This window comes from Perognathus longimembris, chromosome 28, assembly GCF_023159225.1.
Source record: "Perognathus longimembris pacificus isolate PPM17 chromosome 28, ASM2315922v1, whole genome shotgun sequence".
Lineage (NCBI taxonomy): Eukaryota > Metazoa > Chordata > Mammalia > Rodentia > Heteromyidae > Perognathus > Perognathus longimembris.
In genome coordinates, this window is record NC_063188.1 from 105035982 (window position 1) to 105054131 (window position 18150).

The window sequence follows — 18150 nt, forward strand, 5'->3', positions numbered from 1 at the left end:
GTAAGAAACCATTGTGTAGCGCCTAGGCTTGGGGAGGCTCCTTTAATTCTCACTGCAACCCTAGGAGGTTGGGATTCTTTTCATCACCATCTTCATTTCACCAGCTAGGACTAAGGAGACACCCAGAGCCCGAGTCACCTGCCCAAAGTCTCTCTCGCCAAGTGGTGTTTCGAATCCTCGCAGCCAGGATCCAGGGGGATGAGTGATCAAATTCCCGCACAGGGCAGGTCACTAATGCAGTAGCAATGTGGACCGCGGCGCCAATCAGCACCGGCCGGGAGAACAGCGCGCCCCCAAGCGGCCGGGGCGCGCATCACTTCCGCGCGGTCAGGCCAGAGGTGCAAAGACCCAAAGGCGGCAGAGCCGGTGCAGGAGAGGCCGAGGGCCCAGCAAGAGAATCCACGCGGCTGTGAGGGTAAATAAAGGGGGGTGTCGCTCCCGCCCAATCCCCTCTGCACCCCTAGAGACTCCTGCCTCTCAGGGGCCTCCGTAGTGAAGCGCTGAGTCACGGTGAGAAGCCCGCACCTTCTTACCCCTCCCTTCCCGGCGCCGCGTGCGGCTCCCTGCGTCCCAGCCGCGGCCGAGGCTCTTGAGAGTGTGGGGACGGGGTGCGGTGGGGGTGCCGGGGAGCTGTTTGCACGATCGTGTCTTCCCCAGCCTGCTCGAGACTCCTCGGGGAGATGAGCAGGGTGGTTTGATTACTACTGAGTGTTTGGTGAACGTGCTCCATGGCTGGTTTTCTTTCTGCCAAGCACTGAGAGCTGCACCTTCTCCGTGGTTCCTAGGCAGAGAATTTAATTGTGGGGAGTCGAGAAGGACTCCGAGCTGGGGCATCAAACGCCTTTCCAGTTGCTTGCCTGTGGATGATGCCAGGCCTGGACTGTTTTGCATTGATTAAGCCTGTTTTCCGTGCCTTCCATCTCAATGCCAATAGCTAGTTGTTGATGATCTGCCAGAGAGAGGGCATTTGGGGATCAGACTTGAGTGACTGCAGGGTTTTGCTGGGTGTGGCCCATCTGATTCACAGCAGTGACATTTTCCTAGCACTCTCTGCACCCCTTGAGGGAGGAACTTATTCCATCCTGCAGATGGGAAAACGGAGGCACAAAGAATCCCAGGTCTAGCAGCTGGTATGTGGTAAAGCTGTTATACAAACATAGGGTATCTGGCTCCAGAATCTGCTTCTTGCTAGTGCACTTTTCTTGGGGTTAGGAGGAATCTTGGAAGGATTGGTTCTATTCTATTTGATAAAGCGAATTAGGGTGTTAGGAGTACTGTCTGCAGACACCCTAAATGGATAAGAGGTTGATTAGATCTGCTCTGTGATAGTATATTGGTTAAAACTTAGATCCTTTCAAAGATGAATCATTTTTTGAATAATAAACAACATAGCGTGTTGTTCCCGAAACATGGAGTGTGTTGTCAAGGGCAGTTTGTGCAAAGCTTAGCAGCCTTGTGCTTTATTTTATTTTATTTTGTCAGTTGTGGGGCTTGAACTCAGGACCTGGATGCTATCCCTCAGCTCTTTTGCTCAAGGTTAGCGCTCTGCCACTTTGAGTCACGGCTCCACTTCCAGTTTTCTGGTGTTTTATTGGAGATAAGAGTCTCACAGACTTTCCTGCCCAGGCTGGTTTCGAACCACAATCCTCAGATCTCAGCCCCCTGTGTAGCTAGGATTACAGGTGTGAGCCACCAGTGCCCAGCAGAGCCTTGTGCTTTTAAAAGGCTTCATGACACGATTCAAAGATTTCTTACCTTAAACACTGATCCTGAACTTCAGAGATGGATGGATCGTGGAATTCCATGGTCCTTGAAGACTCTGTTGAATGCCAACATGTCACAACCTCTAGATTTTTCTCTCTGCTCCCACAGTACCCACAGCCCATAACTCTCCCCTCCCATCTGTCACTCTACCTCATGGATAGCACTGGCAGATTCTGTGGTGTGGGGGAGATTAAAAGAAGTCATTGAGGTATAGAAGTTAATGTGCTTGTTAAGAGACTCTTAGTAAGTATCCAAGTGGATAAGGTCACTGTAGGTTTAGATGAGATAATTCTTAGTAATTACTGAGGTTCTTCTGGGCACCTAGTGAGTATTTAGGAACAGTCACTACCATTACTGTTGTTCTAAATCACCTAATCCGGGCCCTCTACATAGTAAGTGCTCACTAAACTACAGGTGTTACTCTTGTAGGTAAGTCTAATGTGGATCTCTTTATTTTGTAGTGCTTGGATATTTTTTTCCCCTTATGGCTTCTTTTGCCCTCCATCTTCTACAGCTCAACAGCAGAACCTTCTCGACTGTGGCATGGGGTCCTCCAAGAAGGTCACGCTGTCAGTGCTCAGTCGGGAACAGTCAGAAGGGGTTGGAGCACGGGTTCGCAGAAGCATTGGCCGACCCGAGGTATGCTGGTTGGGTGACTGTTCCCTTCCTTCCCCATCCAAGTGAACGGAGGGTGTGAAGTGTGATTTGGAGATGAAAAGGCCCAAAGGGTCATGAGCTTCCCTGTGTGGTACAAACTCTTAAGCTTCAAAATCAAGGGCTGGGGATATAGCCTAGTGGCAAGAGTGCCTGCCTCGGATACACGAGGTCCTAGGTTCGATTCCCCAGCACCACATATACAGAAAACGGCCAGAAGCGGTGCTGTGGCTCAAGTGGCAGAGTGCTAGCCTTGAGCGGGAAGAAGCCAGGGACAGTGCTCAGGCCCTGAGTCCAAGGCCCAGGACTGGCCAAAAAAAAAAAAAAAAATCAAGACCTTCCCTCCACATGGATAACCCTTAAATGATTGTTTGATTGAAACTTTGTTCTCCAACTACCATCTCTGCCCCATTGTATTCCCAGCTTCAGACTTGGTTACCTACCACCTAGAAGTGAGGCCATGGGGATTTGTCTTTCTGTGCTTGTCTTAGTTCACTGAGCACAATGTTGACTGGCCATTGAGACAGGAAAACTGTCAGCGCAATTCTATCAGTTCCATGAAGCTGCCCTCAATCTGTGCCTTTGCCACTTTTCTCTCAACATTAACTTCCTGAGTACTCATATTAAAAATTTTGTTTTGATTTTTTTATTAATGATTTGAATTTCAACTTATAGAAATAGTAACCATTTGACTTTGAACTGTGATCCTCAGATCTCAGCCTCCTGTGTAGCTAGGATTACAGGCATGAGCCACCAGGTCCCAGGCTTGAAAATTATATTTTTATAAATAAAAGCAATAACAATTTATACAATAAGATAGTTTCCATCACTAATGAAGAAAATTGATAGAATTAGAGCAAGAGTTTACTATGTCAAAGAAATGAATTGGGATGAAGGTACACTGTACTTCTTTAGGATTGTGTATTTACAAAGCACCACGCATCCGATTTTCCTTCTAAAATAGCTTTACTGGGCCCTTAAGTATCATTGAAATTTCTTTTTGGAGGTTATGAGAATTTTTGAAAAATTGAAACTATTTTCTCCCTATTAGAGTTTGCAATCTCCTCATTGAAAGATCTCCATCTGTAGTTTAGCTTCTGAAAGGAAAAAGGTTAACTAATGATGGGATTGGTCCTTCAGGAACTCTGGATATCTTGATGAGTATTTCAGAGAAGGAAGTGAGGGGCATGTCTGTCATTGAAGACCCACAAGGAAGGTCATTGTCATAGTCAACATTGTGCTTCACAGTTCTCATAGGCTTTCCTGAGTTCAGTTAAATTCATCACATTGAAGTTAGCTGGGTTACATGGAAACTTTATCACAACCAAAGTGGCTTGTATCTGCAAGCTCTCTGCTTCACTCACAAAAGTTTTGAGAACCAAAATAATACAGTGTGCCAAAGGAAACATGTTGAATGAGTTTATTCAGTGTCTTTCAAGGCGGCAGATGGAGGTGGTGTCATATTTTACCAAACTCCATTTTCAATTAGAGCAATGGAAATAATTCTGAGACCCTAAAGACACCTGGCAGCAGGCCATTCTTGTATGTTGAGGGTAGCTAATTCTTTTTTTTTTTTTTTTGGCCAGTCCTGGGCCTTGGACTCAGGGCCTGAGCACCATCCCTGGCTTCTTCCCGCTCAAGGCTAGCACTCTGCCACTTGAGTCACAGCGCCCCTTCTGGCCGTTTTCCATATATGTGGTGCTGGAGAATGGAACCGAGAGCTTCATGTGTTGGAGGCAAGCACTCTTGCCACTAGGCCATATTCCCAGCCCAGCTAATTCCTTAATGAGTCTATGGGTCAGGAGCACATCTGAAAAGGATTTTTTAAAAATTTATTCCCCTGTGAACCTCTTTGATCAAACCTACCAATTCATTAGTAAAATAATTGCTTAATGCATAAAGTAAATTGCATAAGCTTGCCAAAGAAAACATTTATACTTCAATAGTGTAAAAAATTGTAAAACAATTTTTTTTTTTTTGGCCAGTCCTGGGCCTTGGACTCAGGGCCTGAGCACTGTCCCTGGCTTCTTCCCGCTCAAGGCTAGCACTCTGCCACTTGAGCCACAGCGCCACTTCTGGCCGTTTTCTGTATATGTGGTGCTGGGGAATCGAACCTAGGGCCTCGTGTATCCGAGGCAGGCACTCTTGCCACTAGGCTATATCCCTAGCCCTGTAAAACAATTTTGTTGCCTAGTAATTTTCCAGTTACCAACAAGATGTAGGGGCAGTTTTTTTTTTTTTTTTTTTTTTTTTTTTTTTTTTTTTGTTTTTTTTTTTTTGCCAGTCCTGGGCTTGAACTCAAGGCCTGAGCACTGCCCCTGGCTTCTTTTTGCTCAAGGCTAGCACTCTACCTCTTGAGCCACAGCGCCACTTCTGGCCATTTTCTATATATGTGGTGCTGGGGAATCGAACCCAGGGCCTCATGTATGGGAGGCAAGCACTCTTGCCACTAGGCCATATTCCCAGCCCAGGGGGGGGGGGGGGGGCAGTTTTAATAATGCCCTAATTTCAAGAACATGAGGCGTATGAACAGTATCTCACAACTGCTAGATGATATGAAATAGTTTTGTTTTCTATTGGTTTCAGAGTCACCACATTTATTGTAGTTGATTTGTAGTTTTTAAAAGCATTAAAATTCAATCTGGACATGGTAGTTATAGTTACACAACAATGTGAATGTACTTAATGTCAGCAAACTATATACTTAAGTGATTTAAATGCTCAATTTTATTGCATTTATATTTTACAATTAAAGGAATCCAGGAAAAAATAGAGTAGGAACAATTCTTTCCTTTTCTTTTTTTCTTTTTTTTTTTTTTTGTTGGTTGTGGGGCTTGGACTCGGGACCTGGGTGCTGTCCCTGAGCAACTTTGTGCTCCAGGCTAGCACTCTACCACTTGAACCACAGCACCACTTCTGGCACCATTATTTTTTTAATCCATATATACAGCATCCTTGAATTCTATCCCAGTCCCAGATAAGAGTTCCTGTTTGAGAATCTATATTTAAGAAATCCCCCAAATTTGTTCATTTGGATCTCTTGTGTCCTAGGTATGTTTTCCCCCTAAGGAAATAGCAACTGATGTGAGTAATTTCTAAGCTCACCAGCCTGGTTTAATAACAACTTACTCATGACAACAACTAATATGTTTCCGTATAATGGTACATTCTAGGTCATTAGTATTGCATAGAATAAGAAATTTTGTATCCTGATTATTTTATTCAACATAGTAGCATAAGGACTTCTCATGTCATTACAAATTATGCACTCACATCATTTTAACAGCTATGCAATATTCCATTGTAGAACCCTAATGTTATTCTCTTACTCATAACCCTTGATTCCTTGACTAATCTTGGTCTTCACTAATTTAGTCTCTGTATATGGTGCTCCCTGATACGAAAGTCTCAGTTAAGATATTGAGTGAAGGTAGAGAGGCTGAGTTATAGCTCAAGAACATTCAAGGCGATGTATAGATCTCAATCTGGGATCCATCCTGCTAATTTCCTTCTACTTTCTCCTTGCTACCTTCAGGCCCCAGTAAATCGACAGGCCAAAGAAGCCTAGTCTGGAACTGTTGGAATCTTAAGGGCCTCTCTCTTCTTCTGCTGCCATATTGTGATGTAGGCTGGCCTACTAGGATGGTACCACAGGCATGATTACCCCCTGTGTTAGTTATGATTCAGTTCAACTATGTGTAATAGAGAGCATCATCCAAAACCAGTGGATACTATACATAAATGTATGTTTCTCTTTGTGTGAAGCCCCATTAGGCAGTCAAGTGGGAACTTGAAGGCTTCCCTCTTATGAGAGACCTGAGCTCATTTTATTTGAGGTCCAAGACAGCAAGTTAGAATAGTAGTAACCATTTTCCTTCTGGCACAGAAAGGAAGAAGAAGAGAAAAGTAAAAAGACAAACACCAGCTAGCCATCCTCCTTTTATAAGGTATTTCTTTTTTTTTTTTTTGGCCAATCCTGGGCCTTGGACTCAGGGCCTGAGCACTGTCCCTGGCTTCCTTTTGCTCAAGGCTAGCACTCTGCCACTTGAGCCACAGCGCCACTTCTGGCCATTTTCTGTATATGTGGTGCTGGGGAATCGAACCCAGGGCCTCATGTATACGAGGCAAGCTCTCTTGCCACTAGGCCATATCCCCAGCCCCTAGAAGGTATTTCTTTAAACGTCCCACCCTGTAATTTCCCCATTGTAGAAATTCACTCATATGACTCCACCTAGCTGCATGAAAGGCTAAGGAATCTAACAACAGTGCCAGTCTGTAGGGTATCTTCTATGTACACTGGATTACTCTAAGTTCAATAGACCATCATTTGAAAAGTTGAGTGTTAGTTTTGTCTTTAAGGAACTGCTATTCCTGTCAGGTACTTCCATTGTGTCCTGACTTAAATGAAATGCCAAGATCTATTGGGATGCCACAGAGCTTACTGATAGGGGCTACAGGGTCATTTACTTTCATGTATAGTGAGAGAAGACAGAGATGTTAGAGACAGATGTTCTATCTCTAGCTATCTATGGGGTAAAAGAGATTTTAAATACATCATTACATCAAAGTTTTTTCAGTATTTTTGAGGGTATTCCATCTGTAGTAACACCTTCCCTGACCCTACCCTATTCTATGTGAAAGATTGTTTTCCTCCAGAGCATTTATGATCACATTGCAGTAACTGATTTTTTCAGCTTCTTCCCACTTGTTATCCCTAGTCTCATTATGATACAGATTGATTTTGTTCATACCTGACTATGTCTTAGATGATTATAAATCATTTGTCCACTCTGCACTTCTCATAAAAGATCAACTTTCTGAAATAGTCAATCTGTGTATGTGTGTGTATGTCTGTGTGTGTGTGTATGTATGTGCATGCGTGTGTGTTATAAGGGGTTCTCCTTGAAAGCAATTCTTTTTGGTGTTTGTCTTGAAGCTTGAACTCAGGGCCCCTGGGTGCTGTCCCTGAGCTTTTGAGCTCAAGTATAGCCACCACAAAGATTCACTCCTGACTCTTTGGTGGTTAATTGGACATAAGAATCTCACAGATGTTTTTGCCCAGGTTGGCTTTGAATCATAAGCCTTAGATCTCAGCCTCCTGAGAAGCTAGGATTACAGATGTGAGCTACTGGTGCCCAGTCTGAGAGCAATTTTTATTGCAAAAGATTTCTTATTGGCTATGGAGCCCTCAGTGACTTTTCCTAGCTCTGGTTATGTAGGTAGCCACTGGTAACAGGACTTTCAAAAAGGCATGTCTGATTTGTTGAATTTTATTATTTCAGTTAAAAAACCTGGATCCATTTTTACTGTTTGATGAATTTAAAGGTGGGAGACCAGGTGGATTTCCTGATCACCCACATCGAGGTTTTGAAACAGTAAGTATAATGATTTCATTGTGAAAGTGTTTGTTCTAACACTTGCTTCTTACTTCTAATAGGAAATGCAGTTTTGAAAGCTTTGACTAATTAACATTAGTTTATAAATTTCTAACTAAAACCTGTCTGCTGTCTATTTTATATGAAATTTGCTCAAATTAAAATTTAACTGTTTTCCATATTCCTTATACTTATACCCTTGGAAACACTCTAATTTGAGCAATTAAAAGAGCAAGACCTGGCTTTAAAAAATAATTTATGATGAAGCTAATTTATCAGAGAGAAAAGAAATTAAAGTATGATTAAATAATTTCATACAGTTTGTATGCAAGAATGTTTAGAAATAGTTAACCCTACATACAATGATATGAACCCCCTAAAACATGCTTAAGAATTTGAAATGTATATATGCCAAGTTCTAATACATTATAAAATTAAGGGGCCAAAATATAGCATAACCTAAAAATTGGGATTTTAAGTACATACTTATGTATTTACAAGTTTAATCACAAAATTGGGAGATTCTGTTGGGCACTGATTTTTCTTTTCAGTAGACAGAGGATTACAAAGGCGTAATGTAATATTGTGACACTTCCAATAGTTTCTACTTTTCACATCTGGATTCTGGGAAAGCTCACTGACAGTTACTTCCTGATACAAATTGAGCCATTTGCTCCATAAGAACAGCTTTGTATTCTTAGTAAACAAACCAGGACTTGTTAAAGGTTGAGAGTGTTTGTAAAGCCAATTTGAGAATGAGTAAGTATTTACTCAAAGTTTGAAAGGTGCCAGCATTGGTGTAGGATGAGATTTTATATGGCAGGGTGTTGTTTTGTGTTGGGGACTATTGATGAAAGGCAGAAGGAACTAGAGAAGTATGAGGCCTGTCCCATCATGTAGTTTAGTTAAAGAGATGAAAGATACACAGGAAAGGAGTTAATTACCACAATGTAAAGGCAGACTGAACCAAGAAGTTTCTAGAAACAGGTCATCTTTCTTCTTCATTTAGCTATTTCCCTTCCAGTCCTCTTGCCTGCTTATAATTGGAGATACTGTGTCTTACAGCACTACGGGAGAAATGCTTCTCATAAGTGTACCTTCTGTGGATTTATACTCAGTTCTTACCCTCTTCCCAGAACACTTCTTTCCATAGCTCCAGTTGCTATCTTACTTATCCTTTAAGATAGCATTATCTCCATCCACTTTTCCAAACAATCGCCAGAGGATACTTTTGTTTCTTCATTTGGTTCCCCTAATGTTATATTTTTATTCAATCTCATATGCTTAGTACCTTTGTGTTGACCTTGATCATCTGTCTCGCATTAGACTTCAGAATTGCCTCAACATCCCCCCTCACTGCACTCAAGAAGACTGTAAATTGCTTCATCTAAGATCATCCCACTCTTCTCCATGCTCTCCATGTGTGGCTACCAAGCTGGCTGGAAGTAATTGGATAATAGAAATTTTTTCTTGTTAAGGTCAATGAGGATATTAAATAAAAGGAATGTTGATACATCCTGCTTTCACTTCTGTTTTGGAAAGTGCTGTCTAGGGGGAGTCTTTTATAAAGTTTTGGGGTCTCAACTTTAAATAACCCTGTGAAGTTCAGTTGCAGAATTTTGATATCTGACCATTTCTTTTATTTCTTTGTTTATTTTTCTGTCTGGCATGGGGCTTGAACTCTGGGCCTAAGTGCCATCCCTTAGCTTCTTTTGCTCAAGGCTAGCATTCTACCACTTGAGCCACAACGTCACTTCCAGCTATTTCTGTGATTAGTTGGACATAAGAGTCTCATTAACTTTCCTGCCCAGGCTGGCTTCGAACCACAATCCTCAAATCTCAGCCTCCTGAGGAGCTAGAATTATAGGTATCAGCCACCAGCACCCAGCTGGCCATTTCTTTTTGATGAGGAATTTTCCAGAAAACTGTTGCTGTAATTACAGTTGGTCCTCATTATGTATGGAATCTGTGTTCAGGAATTTACTTGCTCAGAAAATTTATTGGCATTCCTCAAATCAATGTTGGTGGAGCTTGTGTGGTAACTCATGGACATGAACAGAGTGATGAAAGTTTTGAATTGCCCAATATACATGTTCTCAGCAGAAGCTGAATGAAGTGAGGCTCTGCTTTCTTGCTTCAGTTATTATAATGTAAGCAAGTGTCATTTTCACAGTCTTAGTGCCGTGTTTCATACATGAATGTGTTTTTTTGGGGGTGTTAATTTCACTATTGTAAATGGCTCCCAAGCATAGTACAGCAGTTCTACTTAGTATTGATTGCTTAGTCCCAAAGGGGTGTTAATGTGCCTTTTCTCACAGAGAAAATATGTATGTTAGCCTTCAGGGGTGGATTGTACTGCTGCTGGTTAAGAGTTCAGTGGTATTTAATTAATAGTATATTGTTTTCTTTTTTTTAATCTTTAAGTAGTTGTACAAAGGGGTTTAAATTCAGTATGTCACTTTATAAGTACAATGCACATGGATCAATATCACCCCTTACATCATTTTCCCATATTATAAGATGTCTTTAAACAGAAAACAGAGTTATATATTGGCAGATTGACAAAACTATGATGACCAGAGGCTTCAAGGAGCCAAATCTTAAATTTCCTCTAGAATCAATGGTTCACTATTTGGTAATTTAGTCATCATAGCAATTTTATAGATGACAAATGCCTCAAGTTACAAGAAATAACAGTTTTCGCCAGGAGTACATGTAAGCCAAGACTCAATTCTCTCTCCTTTTTTCAGTTCTTTTTTAATATACACTTTAAAACTCTTCAATTTAGAACCAAGCCCACTTGTAAATTTTCAACGTGTTGACTAGTATCAAGAGCAAAATTAGTAGGACCATGCTAGTTTACTATCCAGGAATAGCTATTATGCTTAATGTCTTTTCTTCTAGCACTTTTTCTGGTACCATGCTATATGTATTTTGCACCTTTTTAAACCTAATTATTATATGGTTAGCATTTCTCCAATGTTGTTCAAATAGCTAATTTTTAATGGTGTTATTAAAGCATTTGCTGTGGTGATTGTATCAATTGACATCACAATGATGTATACAGGTACCCGCTTTCCTTCAACATCATCAGTATTTATGTGACATTAAATCATTGCCCTTTACAAGTGAAAAATAAAACTATTATAGTTTTAGTTTATTTCTCTTATATGATCAAGGGTGTGTGTGTGTGTGTGTGTGTGTGTGTGTGTGTGTGTGTGTGTGCACCTGTCAACATCACTGTGAAATTACAGCATGGAGATTTTCCAGGTTTTAGCACCAACATCCCTATATCCCTGGGAATCCCTGAGTCCTGACCAGCCAAAATGGCTTACCAAAGAACTCTTAGTGTTAAACCATCCTGTCTGTGTCACAGGGACAACTCATGATGGTCTTGTCCAGTATGTTCTTAGTTAATTTGAGAAGGAAGCTTTCAAGTTTTCTCTACAAGCCTCAGCAGGTCGTTTAATTTTCGTCAGCAGAACAAAAATGATGTTGTTTCTAAGGGTGTGCCAGTCAGAAAAGCCACACTCACAATTACTGGTTGGCAGCCAGCAACATTTGCAGGCACTGCCTGAACAATATCCTGGACAGGAAGGGAATGGCCCTAGTGATTCACACCTCAAATGTTTGATCCAATTCAGACCTCCCATCTCCTACCCAGCCTGTTGTTTCTAGCTTCCTGTGCACCAAGGCTAGGGCACAGCTGAAACAAATAGTTTGATTAAATTCAGCGCCTATTTTTTTTCTTTTCCTTTTAAAAAATACTTTCATTATCTTTCAGTAGTTGTACAAAAGGGTTTCAATTCAACATGTCAGCTTGTGAGTACAATGCATCTTGATCAAGGTCACCCCTTCCATCATTCACTCCCATTTCTCCCAACCCCACCCGTCCCCTCAATTTACCTCATTCCATTTTCACATATATGCATTGAATATTATGACTGGATTTTCCCACCCTTCCTCTGCATCCCTCTACCCCCTTCCTTTGACCTCTCCCTTCCCTCCCCCAACCCCTCAAGTTCCCAGCTTCCTGGTATTCATTTTGTTAGACTGTAAAAATTAATTGCTCACCATTGGAATTCCTCCTACATATATCATACATTTGTTAATAAGTTTGTGTACATATTCATATGACCTTGTATATGTTTATATATATTTATTTACAAATTAGTTCAAACTTCTATGTATGAGAGAAAATAGGTGCCCTTTGTCTCTCTGGGACTTAAAAACCTCTCTGAACATAGTTTTCTCAGGTCTGTATATTTCTTTGCAAATGAGATAATATCATTCTTCCCAATACATGAGTGAAATTCCAATGTATGTATGTACAGATATATGTTATATGTATATATACATTAGATAAATTATATACACACACATATACTCAGCACATTTTCTTGATCCATTTGTCTATAGAAGGACATCTGGGCTATCTCCATAACTTGACTATGATGAATATCAACATTCATTCTTTTCAAGGCAGGTTCTCATGACATGTCCTAAACTGGATCCCAACTCCCCAGCGTCCTGAGTGCTAGAATTACCAGCAAGTATGACAGGCACGTGCCACTGTGCCTATCTTAATACCTATTTTTGGACAGAACACAGGGATGCTAACACCCTACATAGTGCTGTAGCACCTCCCCATCACCCCCAAACAAAATCAAAACCTGGTCTATGTCAAGGAATAGGTTACATGAGGAGAAATACAAGTTGGATTGAAATATTCTTTGAAATTAGTGCAAATTAAATGTCAACAATTTTTACCATCTATCTTAGCCACACTGTATTACAATTACAACCAATGATTCATGGTTAGAGACTATACTCCTTGAGTTCTTAGGTAGGACAGTCTGGAGAGAGGGAGATATAATGAAGAACAGAAGGCATATTATTTCATGCTATTTTATGTTATTTTGAGTGAAACAGAAGCTGTTTCAGGGATATCTAGTCAAAAGACTTAAAACAAAAGGCCTAATGATGGCTGAACACTATTCTATTACACACACACACACACACACACACACGCACACATCACATTTATTTTATCTGTTCTGTATAATGAAGCTATTGTAGATAGTGTTGTACCAAACTTGGAAGTTAAGGTATCTTTTCAGTATACCAATTTCATTTCCTTATATTGTGACTTGATCATTATACAATGTGTATGTCTTAAGTAGCCCATTGGACTCTGCAAGAACATGTAGTTATTATGTGTCAATTAAGAATAAAGCGAAAGAAAGCATGAAAGGCCTGACTATGTAGGAGTAAGCTTGAAGAACCTTTTTATATAATAATAAATAGTTTGTGAGGAACTTTTATATGCCTACATTACCTCCAAGCCTTACAACAACATTGAAAAATTAGGAATCGTTTTCTCCATTTTACTTGGGGGAAAACTAAGGGTCACAGAAATGACAATTTGTCACGTTCATAAAGCAGGAGTTGACAGGTCCATCTTATCTGTAGCCACGAGTTTTCTTTCTCTACTTGTAATCATTTCTCGATATAGTCACACATTCACATGAGTAACAGGGTTTTATTATTTTGGAAAGAGTATGCTCAAGTTGCACAGATCGCAAAACTATGAGCACCTCATATTCCTTCTGCTCAGTTGCTGTGGGTCTTGATGCTCTTGTGGGGTCAGGGATCCTAATTTTCCTACCCATAAGTGCTAAGCAGTGCTTCCTCTTATGTATAGTGAGGAAGTGGATGGGGCTGGTTGTACCTGGATATTTAAAGATAATCTGTGTGTGTGTGTGTGTGTGTGTGTGTGTGTGTGTGTGTGTGTGTGACTGCTGGGGCGTGAGCTCAGGGACTTGGCATAGCCCCTTTGCTCTTTTTGCTCAAGTTTGGCATTCTATACTTAAACAATGACTCCATTTTCAGCTTTTTGTTGGTGATTAGAGTTAATTGGCTAAGAGTTTACTGGACTCCCTCTGCCTGGGCTGGTTTTGAACAGTGATCCTCAAATCTCAGCCTCCGAAGTAGCTAAGATTACAGGTGAGAGCCACTAATGCCCATTTTATGACAATCCGTTTACTTCTTAAAGCCACAAGGTAGTCATTCATGACCTCATAACGTGAATCATAATTATAATACATCCATATAAAGGTATCATCTATCAATTCAAGGATTAAATTAAATGAAATTTTAACAAAATGTCTAAACAAAATGGAAATGAACCCACATCCCTCATACCTATTCCTCTGGAAGAGCTAAGTGATCCCTAAACCTCCTGCAGACCGTGTGCACAAAAAAGACAATTCAGATGTGTCCCTTGACAACTTTTAAGTGGAGCGTGAAATGAGCAGAATAACTTCCCTGTAAGCTACAAGGTAGCTGATCTCTTGATGATTAGATCACAAACTACTCCACTGGCACTCCATAAGCACAGATACTGTGCAAATTCTATAAAAAGTTTACTTACCAGTAGATCTAGTCACATGACATATGCCTGGTTTGATGAGGCCTGATTACAGAAAAAACTGAGCATACAACCTTTGGGTCAGCAGAGGGCTCTCTTAAGCAACAATCATTCTACCGACCTACTTTCTTCACTGAGTGTGGACAACAGTACTGTTCCAAAAGGTTGAATTCAGATCTGGGAAATACCAGCCATTGGAAGGTACACAGGTGTTTGTAATTCAGCCTGTCTGAGTATTCAGGCCCATGAATACAATTGTCACTGAACCTGTGTGTGTATGCCAGAAATTTTGATCATAATGAAAGGGAACTGCATAAATTTCAGAGACTTTTGGAAATTGGAACAACATGAAAATATGAAAGGAAAGTAAGTCCATTGTTCTTTTTATTGTAGGTAGATGTTATTATATAGAACTCTTCAGTATTTATACCAAAGAAGGACCTCCATGAGCACCTCATTTGAGGAGCCTGTAGCTTGAGGTCTCCTCAGTGGACCTATTTCTTTCACTCAGAAATTATGAGGTCTCTTTCGAGCTTTGTATAAAGCAACGCTAGAGTCTTTATTTGTGTAAGAGAGCCAATCCATCCAACGCTATAGACATTGGCCAACTCTTTTGGTTGTCTGTGTGAAACCCTTGTAACCCCTGTCAGATTTCTCTCTGAGACAACCTTTGTGCTCCGTGTGGCGTCAACATTTGTGAGGCAACATTTGTGAAGGTAAAAAGGGTTTTTTGTTGGTTGGTTTATTTTTGCGGGCCCTGGGCCTTGAAATCAGGGCCTGGACGCTCTCCCTGAGCCTCTGTGCTCAAAGCTAGCACTCTACCACTTGAGCCACAGTGTCACTTCTTCTTTTTTTTTTGGCCAGTCCTAGGCCTTTGAACTCAGGGCCTGAGCACTGTCCCTGGCTTCTTTTTGCTCAAGGCTAGCACTCTGCCACTTGAGCCACAGTGCCACTTCTGGCCATTTCCTATATATGTGGTGCTGGAGATTTGAACCCAGGGCTTCATGTATACAAGGCAAGCACTTTTGCCACTAGGCCATATTCCCAGCTTCTTCTTCTTCTTCTTCTTCTTCTTCTTCTTCTTCTTCTTCTTCTTCTTCTTCTTCTTCTTCTTCTTCTTCTTCTTCTTCTCTCTCTCCTCCTCCTCCTCCTCCTCCTCCTCCTCCTCCTCCTCCTCCTCCTCCTCCTCCTCCTCCTCCTCCTCCTCCTCCTCCTCCTCCTCCTCCTCCTCCTCCTCCTCCTCCTCCTCCTCCTCCTCCTCCTCCTCCTCCTCCTCCTCCTCCTCCTTCCCCTTCCCCTTCCCCTTCCCCTTCCCCTTCTCCTTCTTTTGTAAGTAGTTTATTTGAGATAAGTTTCATGGACTTTTCCTGCCTGGCATGACTTTGAACTGTGATCCTCAGATCTCAGCCTCCTGAGTAGCTAGGATTAGAGGTGTGAACCATTGGCACCTGGCTGCAAATAGTTTTATCCTCAGAGACAGAAAATGTTGATTTAGGTCCTTGCTCTGCTACTATTAAGAATGTGGTTTTAATCATACCAAACTATAATGTTGCTATCAGTAATAGAATCCCATATGCTCAAGATCAGATGCTTTGTAAATGCTGACAGGTTACGCAAATAGAAGGTGTATTTTGTTCATTCATTCATTCATTCATTCAACAAATCTTCAGTGCCACTTGTGTGCTGGTCACCTGAGCTAGAAATCGCATGCCTTCAGAACTTGTATATGATCTTAGATAAGATAGTAAATAAATGAGCAATAAAATACTTGTATGATTTAGTGTGCTATGTTGAAAAAGCTAGAAAGAAGAAACCACAGTAGGAAGATGGAAAATAATGCATTTGGACGTGCCCATTGACTGAAAACCTGACCGGTGTACCTTTGTTGTTGTTGTTGTTGTTGTTTTAAGCTACCTTATGGTACTTGTGAAGGTGCGTATGTGGGGTTAGGATCGAATGATTTAATTTAGTGGAGTGATTTTCAGGTTTCGGAGTGGTTTCTCAAGTCATTAAAATGTTTTGGTAAAATAGCGGGTCCTTGAGGACCCGTTACAGCTTCCATTATGCAATATGTTCCTTTCTGGCATTGCTCATCATCTATGACCTCAACTCATGTTTCTGTTTTGTTTTCCTATTTTTTTCTACTCTGCTACCAATAGGAAAACAAGGTCACCATTTTAGGAAATTAAAGGAAAGGAAAACACAGTTCCCCCTATAAGAGAAATGTTTTTCTTTAAAGAATAAATCTTATTACCAAGCATTGCATGAGGTCTTCCATACTCTTCTCTCTGAAGACCTAGATTGAAAGAAAACACCACACTATATTTTCTCTTGTGTTGTTATTTTTCAAAAGTAATTTATAGTTCCTTGAGGTACACCCATCCTAAACTTCACATAGCAAATGACACTTTTCTTTCATCACTGCTGTGAATTTATGTCTTTTTCCCTCCAAACAAAAGTACACATGGAAATATGAACTGACAAGCAAAAATATTTGGTAAAGACTGATAGAAAGGGCAAGAAGGAAGCAGAACCAAGAAGCACATTGAAGTGTCTTGAGAAAACACCTGGTTCTGATTACAAATTTCTTAATTAGATACACAAAACTCTTGAGTTTAAACATAACACTCACAATTCATCAACCACCCATGGCAATTCTCCAGGTGTTTGAGATTATGCAATGTCCTAAAAAATCATCTGGATTGTGTCAGCGCTCAGAAGTACTTACTGCTTTGGGTGTTGTTTTTCTTAAAGCTCTTGTACAGACATTAATTCATACGTAAGCTCTCAGTCTAGCACTTATAGCCCTTAGTAAAAATATGAATAAAATAAACGATTATAATAAATGTCAGTGGTTCCCTTCAGTACTGAGACTTCTGCTTTGATTAGTAAAAGGTAGGAATTATATACTCAGTACAACTTCATTGACCAGACTTCTCGAATTCAGATTTTGTATTGTTTAGGATGGGAGAAATGATGTTTACTTTTCTATTACTAGGGGAAAAAAGGAGGTCCACACTGGGAAAATAGAGGAAAGGGAGGTTGTTCTCTTGATCTGTGAGAACAGTTTGAAATTTCTCTCTAAACATCAGATTTGAAAGAAAACTTTCACTTGGTTTCCACTTAATTTTTTTATTTAAATGAGGCATGCTTGCCACTTGGTATTTCTTAAGTTGCCTGATGTATTTTTGATGACTAGTAACTTGAAAGTCCTTAGACTTGGATAACTGAAAATATTCAGGGATGGAAATGCATATAATTTGGAATGGACTCCTTTGAAAACCCAAAGGGGAACTTCAGTCCAGACAGAATGGAAATTGCTTTCCTTTCATAATTATTTTAATTAAAAATGCATGTGTAGCAAGAACAGGAAAGCAATTCTAGAAACTGCTCATTAGACTGTGGCTTTTAAAAAAAATTGGAAACTTTCTATTGCCCCTTTAAAATTTTAAGCTTTGTATTGGATCCTACGTGCTTTATTTCTGTTCTGACCATGACTACCTTCAATGAAATTACTTATTTCTTACTATCTTTCTCATGATATTATAAGCTTTATGAAGAAAATTACTATCTCTGTCTTCTCCACTTTTTTTTAATTTGTAATCACCCAATGTGGTACTTAGGACATTGTAGAACCATGATAAATTTGTTGAGCAAATTTATAAGATGATGTTGTTGATGCAACTCTTTTCTAATTATTTTAAATTATTATAATAGGGTTTATACCTTTGAATTGATTGTCCTATGTTTATTTTCCCCAAACACTAATGCATAGAAAAAATGATTTAAAAGTCACATTGCCATTTAATTAGTTATAAAATTGTAGTATGGAGGTCAGATCTGGCCAGCGCCATCATTGGCCACATGGTGAGTTGTACTGTCTGGCATCTTGTCTTGATGGGTGTGCCTAAATTCCTAGAGGACACT

General features: G+C 40.4%; 1 protein-coding gene across 3 annotated transcripts in view; it reads left to right on the forward strand.

Annotated features, from left to right (window-relative positions):
* The first annotated feature begins 273 nt into the window (after positions 1 to 273).
* Positions 274 to 18150, forward strand: part of Pir (pirin) — a 66394-nt gene continuing 48517 nt past the window's right edge. The window contains exons 1-3 of one of the 3 annotated variants that reach the window (XM_048335797.1): positions 274 to 415; positions 2279 to 2403; positions 7701 to 7793. In XM_048335797.1, coding sequence (XP_048191754.1) covers positions 2308 to 2403; positions 7701 to 7793 — 189 coding nt within the window. In that variant the 5' untranslated portion in view covers positions 274 to 415; positions 2279 to 2307. Of the gene's footprint in view, positions 511 to 2278; positions 2404 to 7700; positions 7794 to 13746; positions 13758 to 18150 lie in introns of those variants that run through there. The other 2 variants (XM_048335798.1, XM_048335799.1) reach the window with 2 other exon arrangements.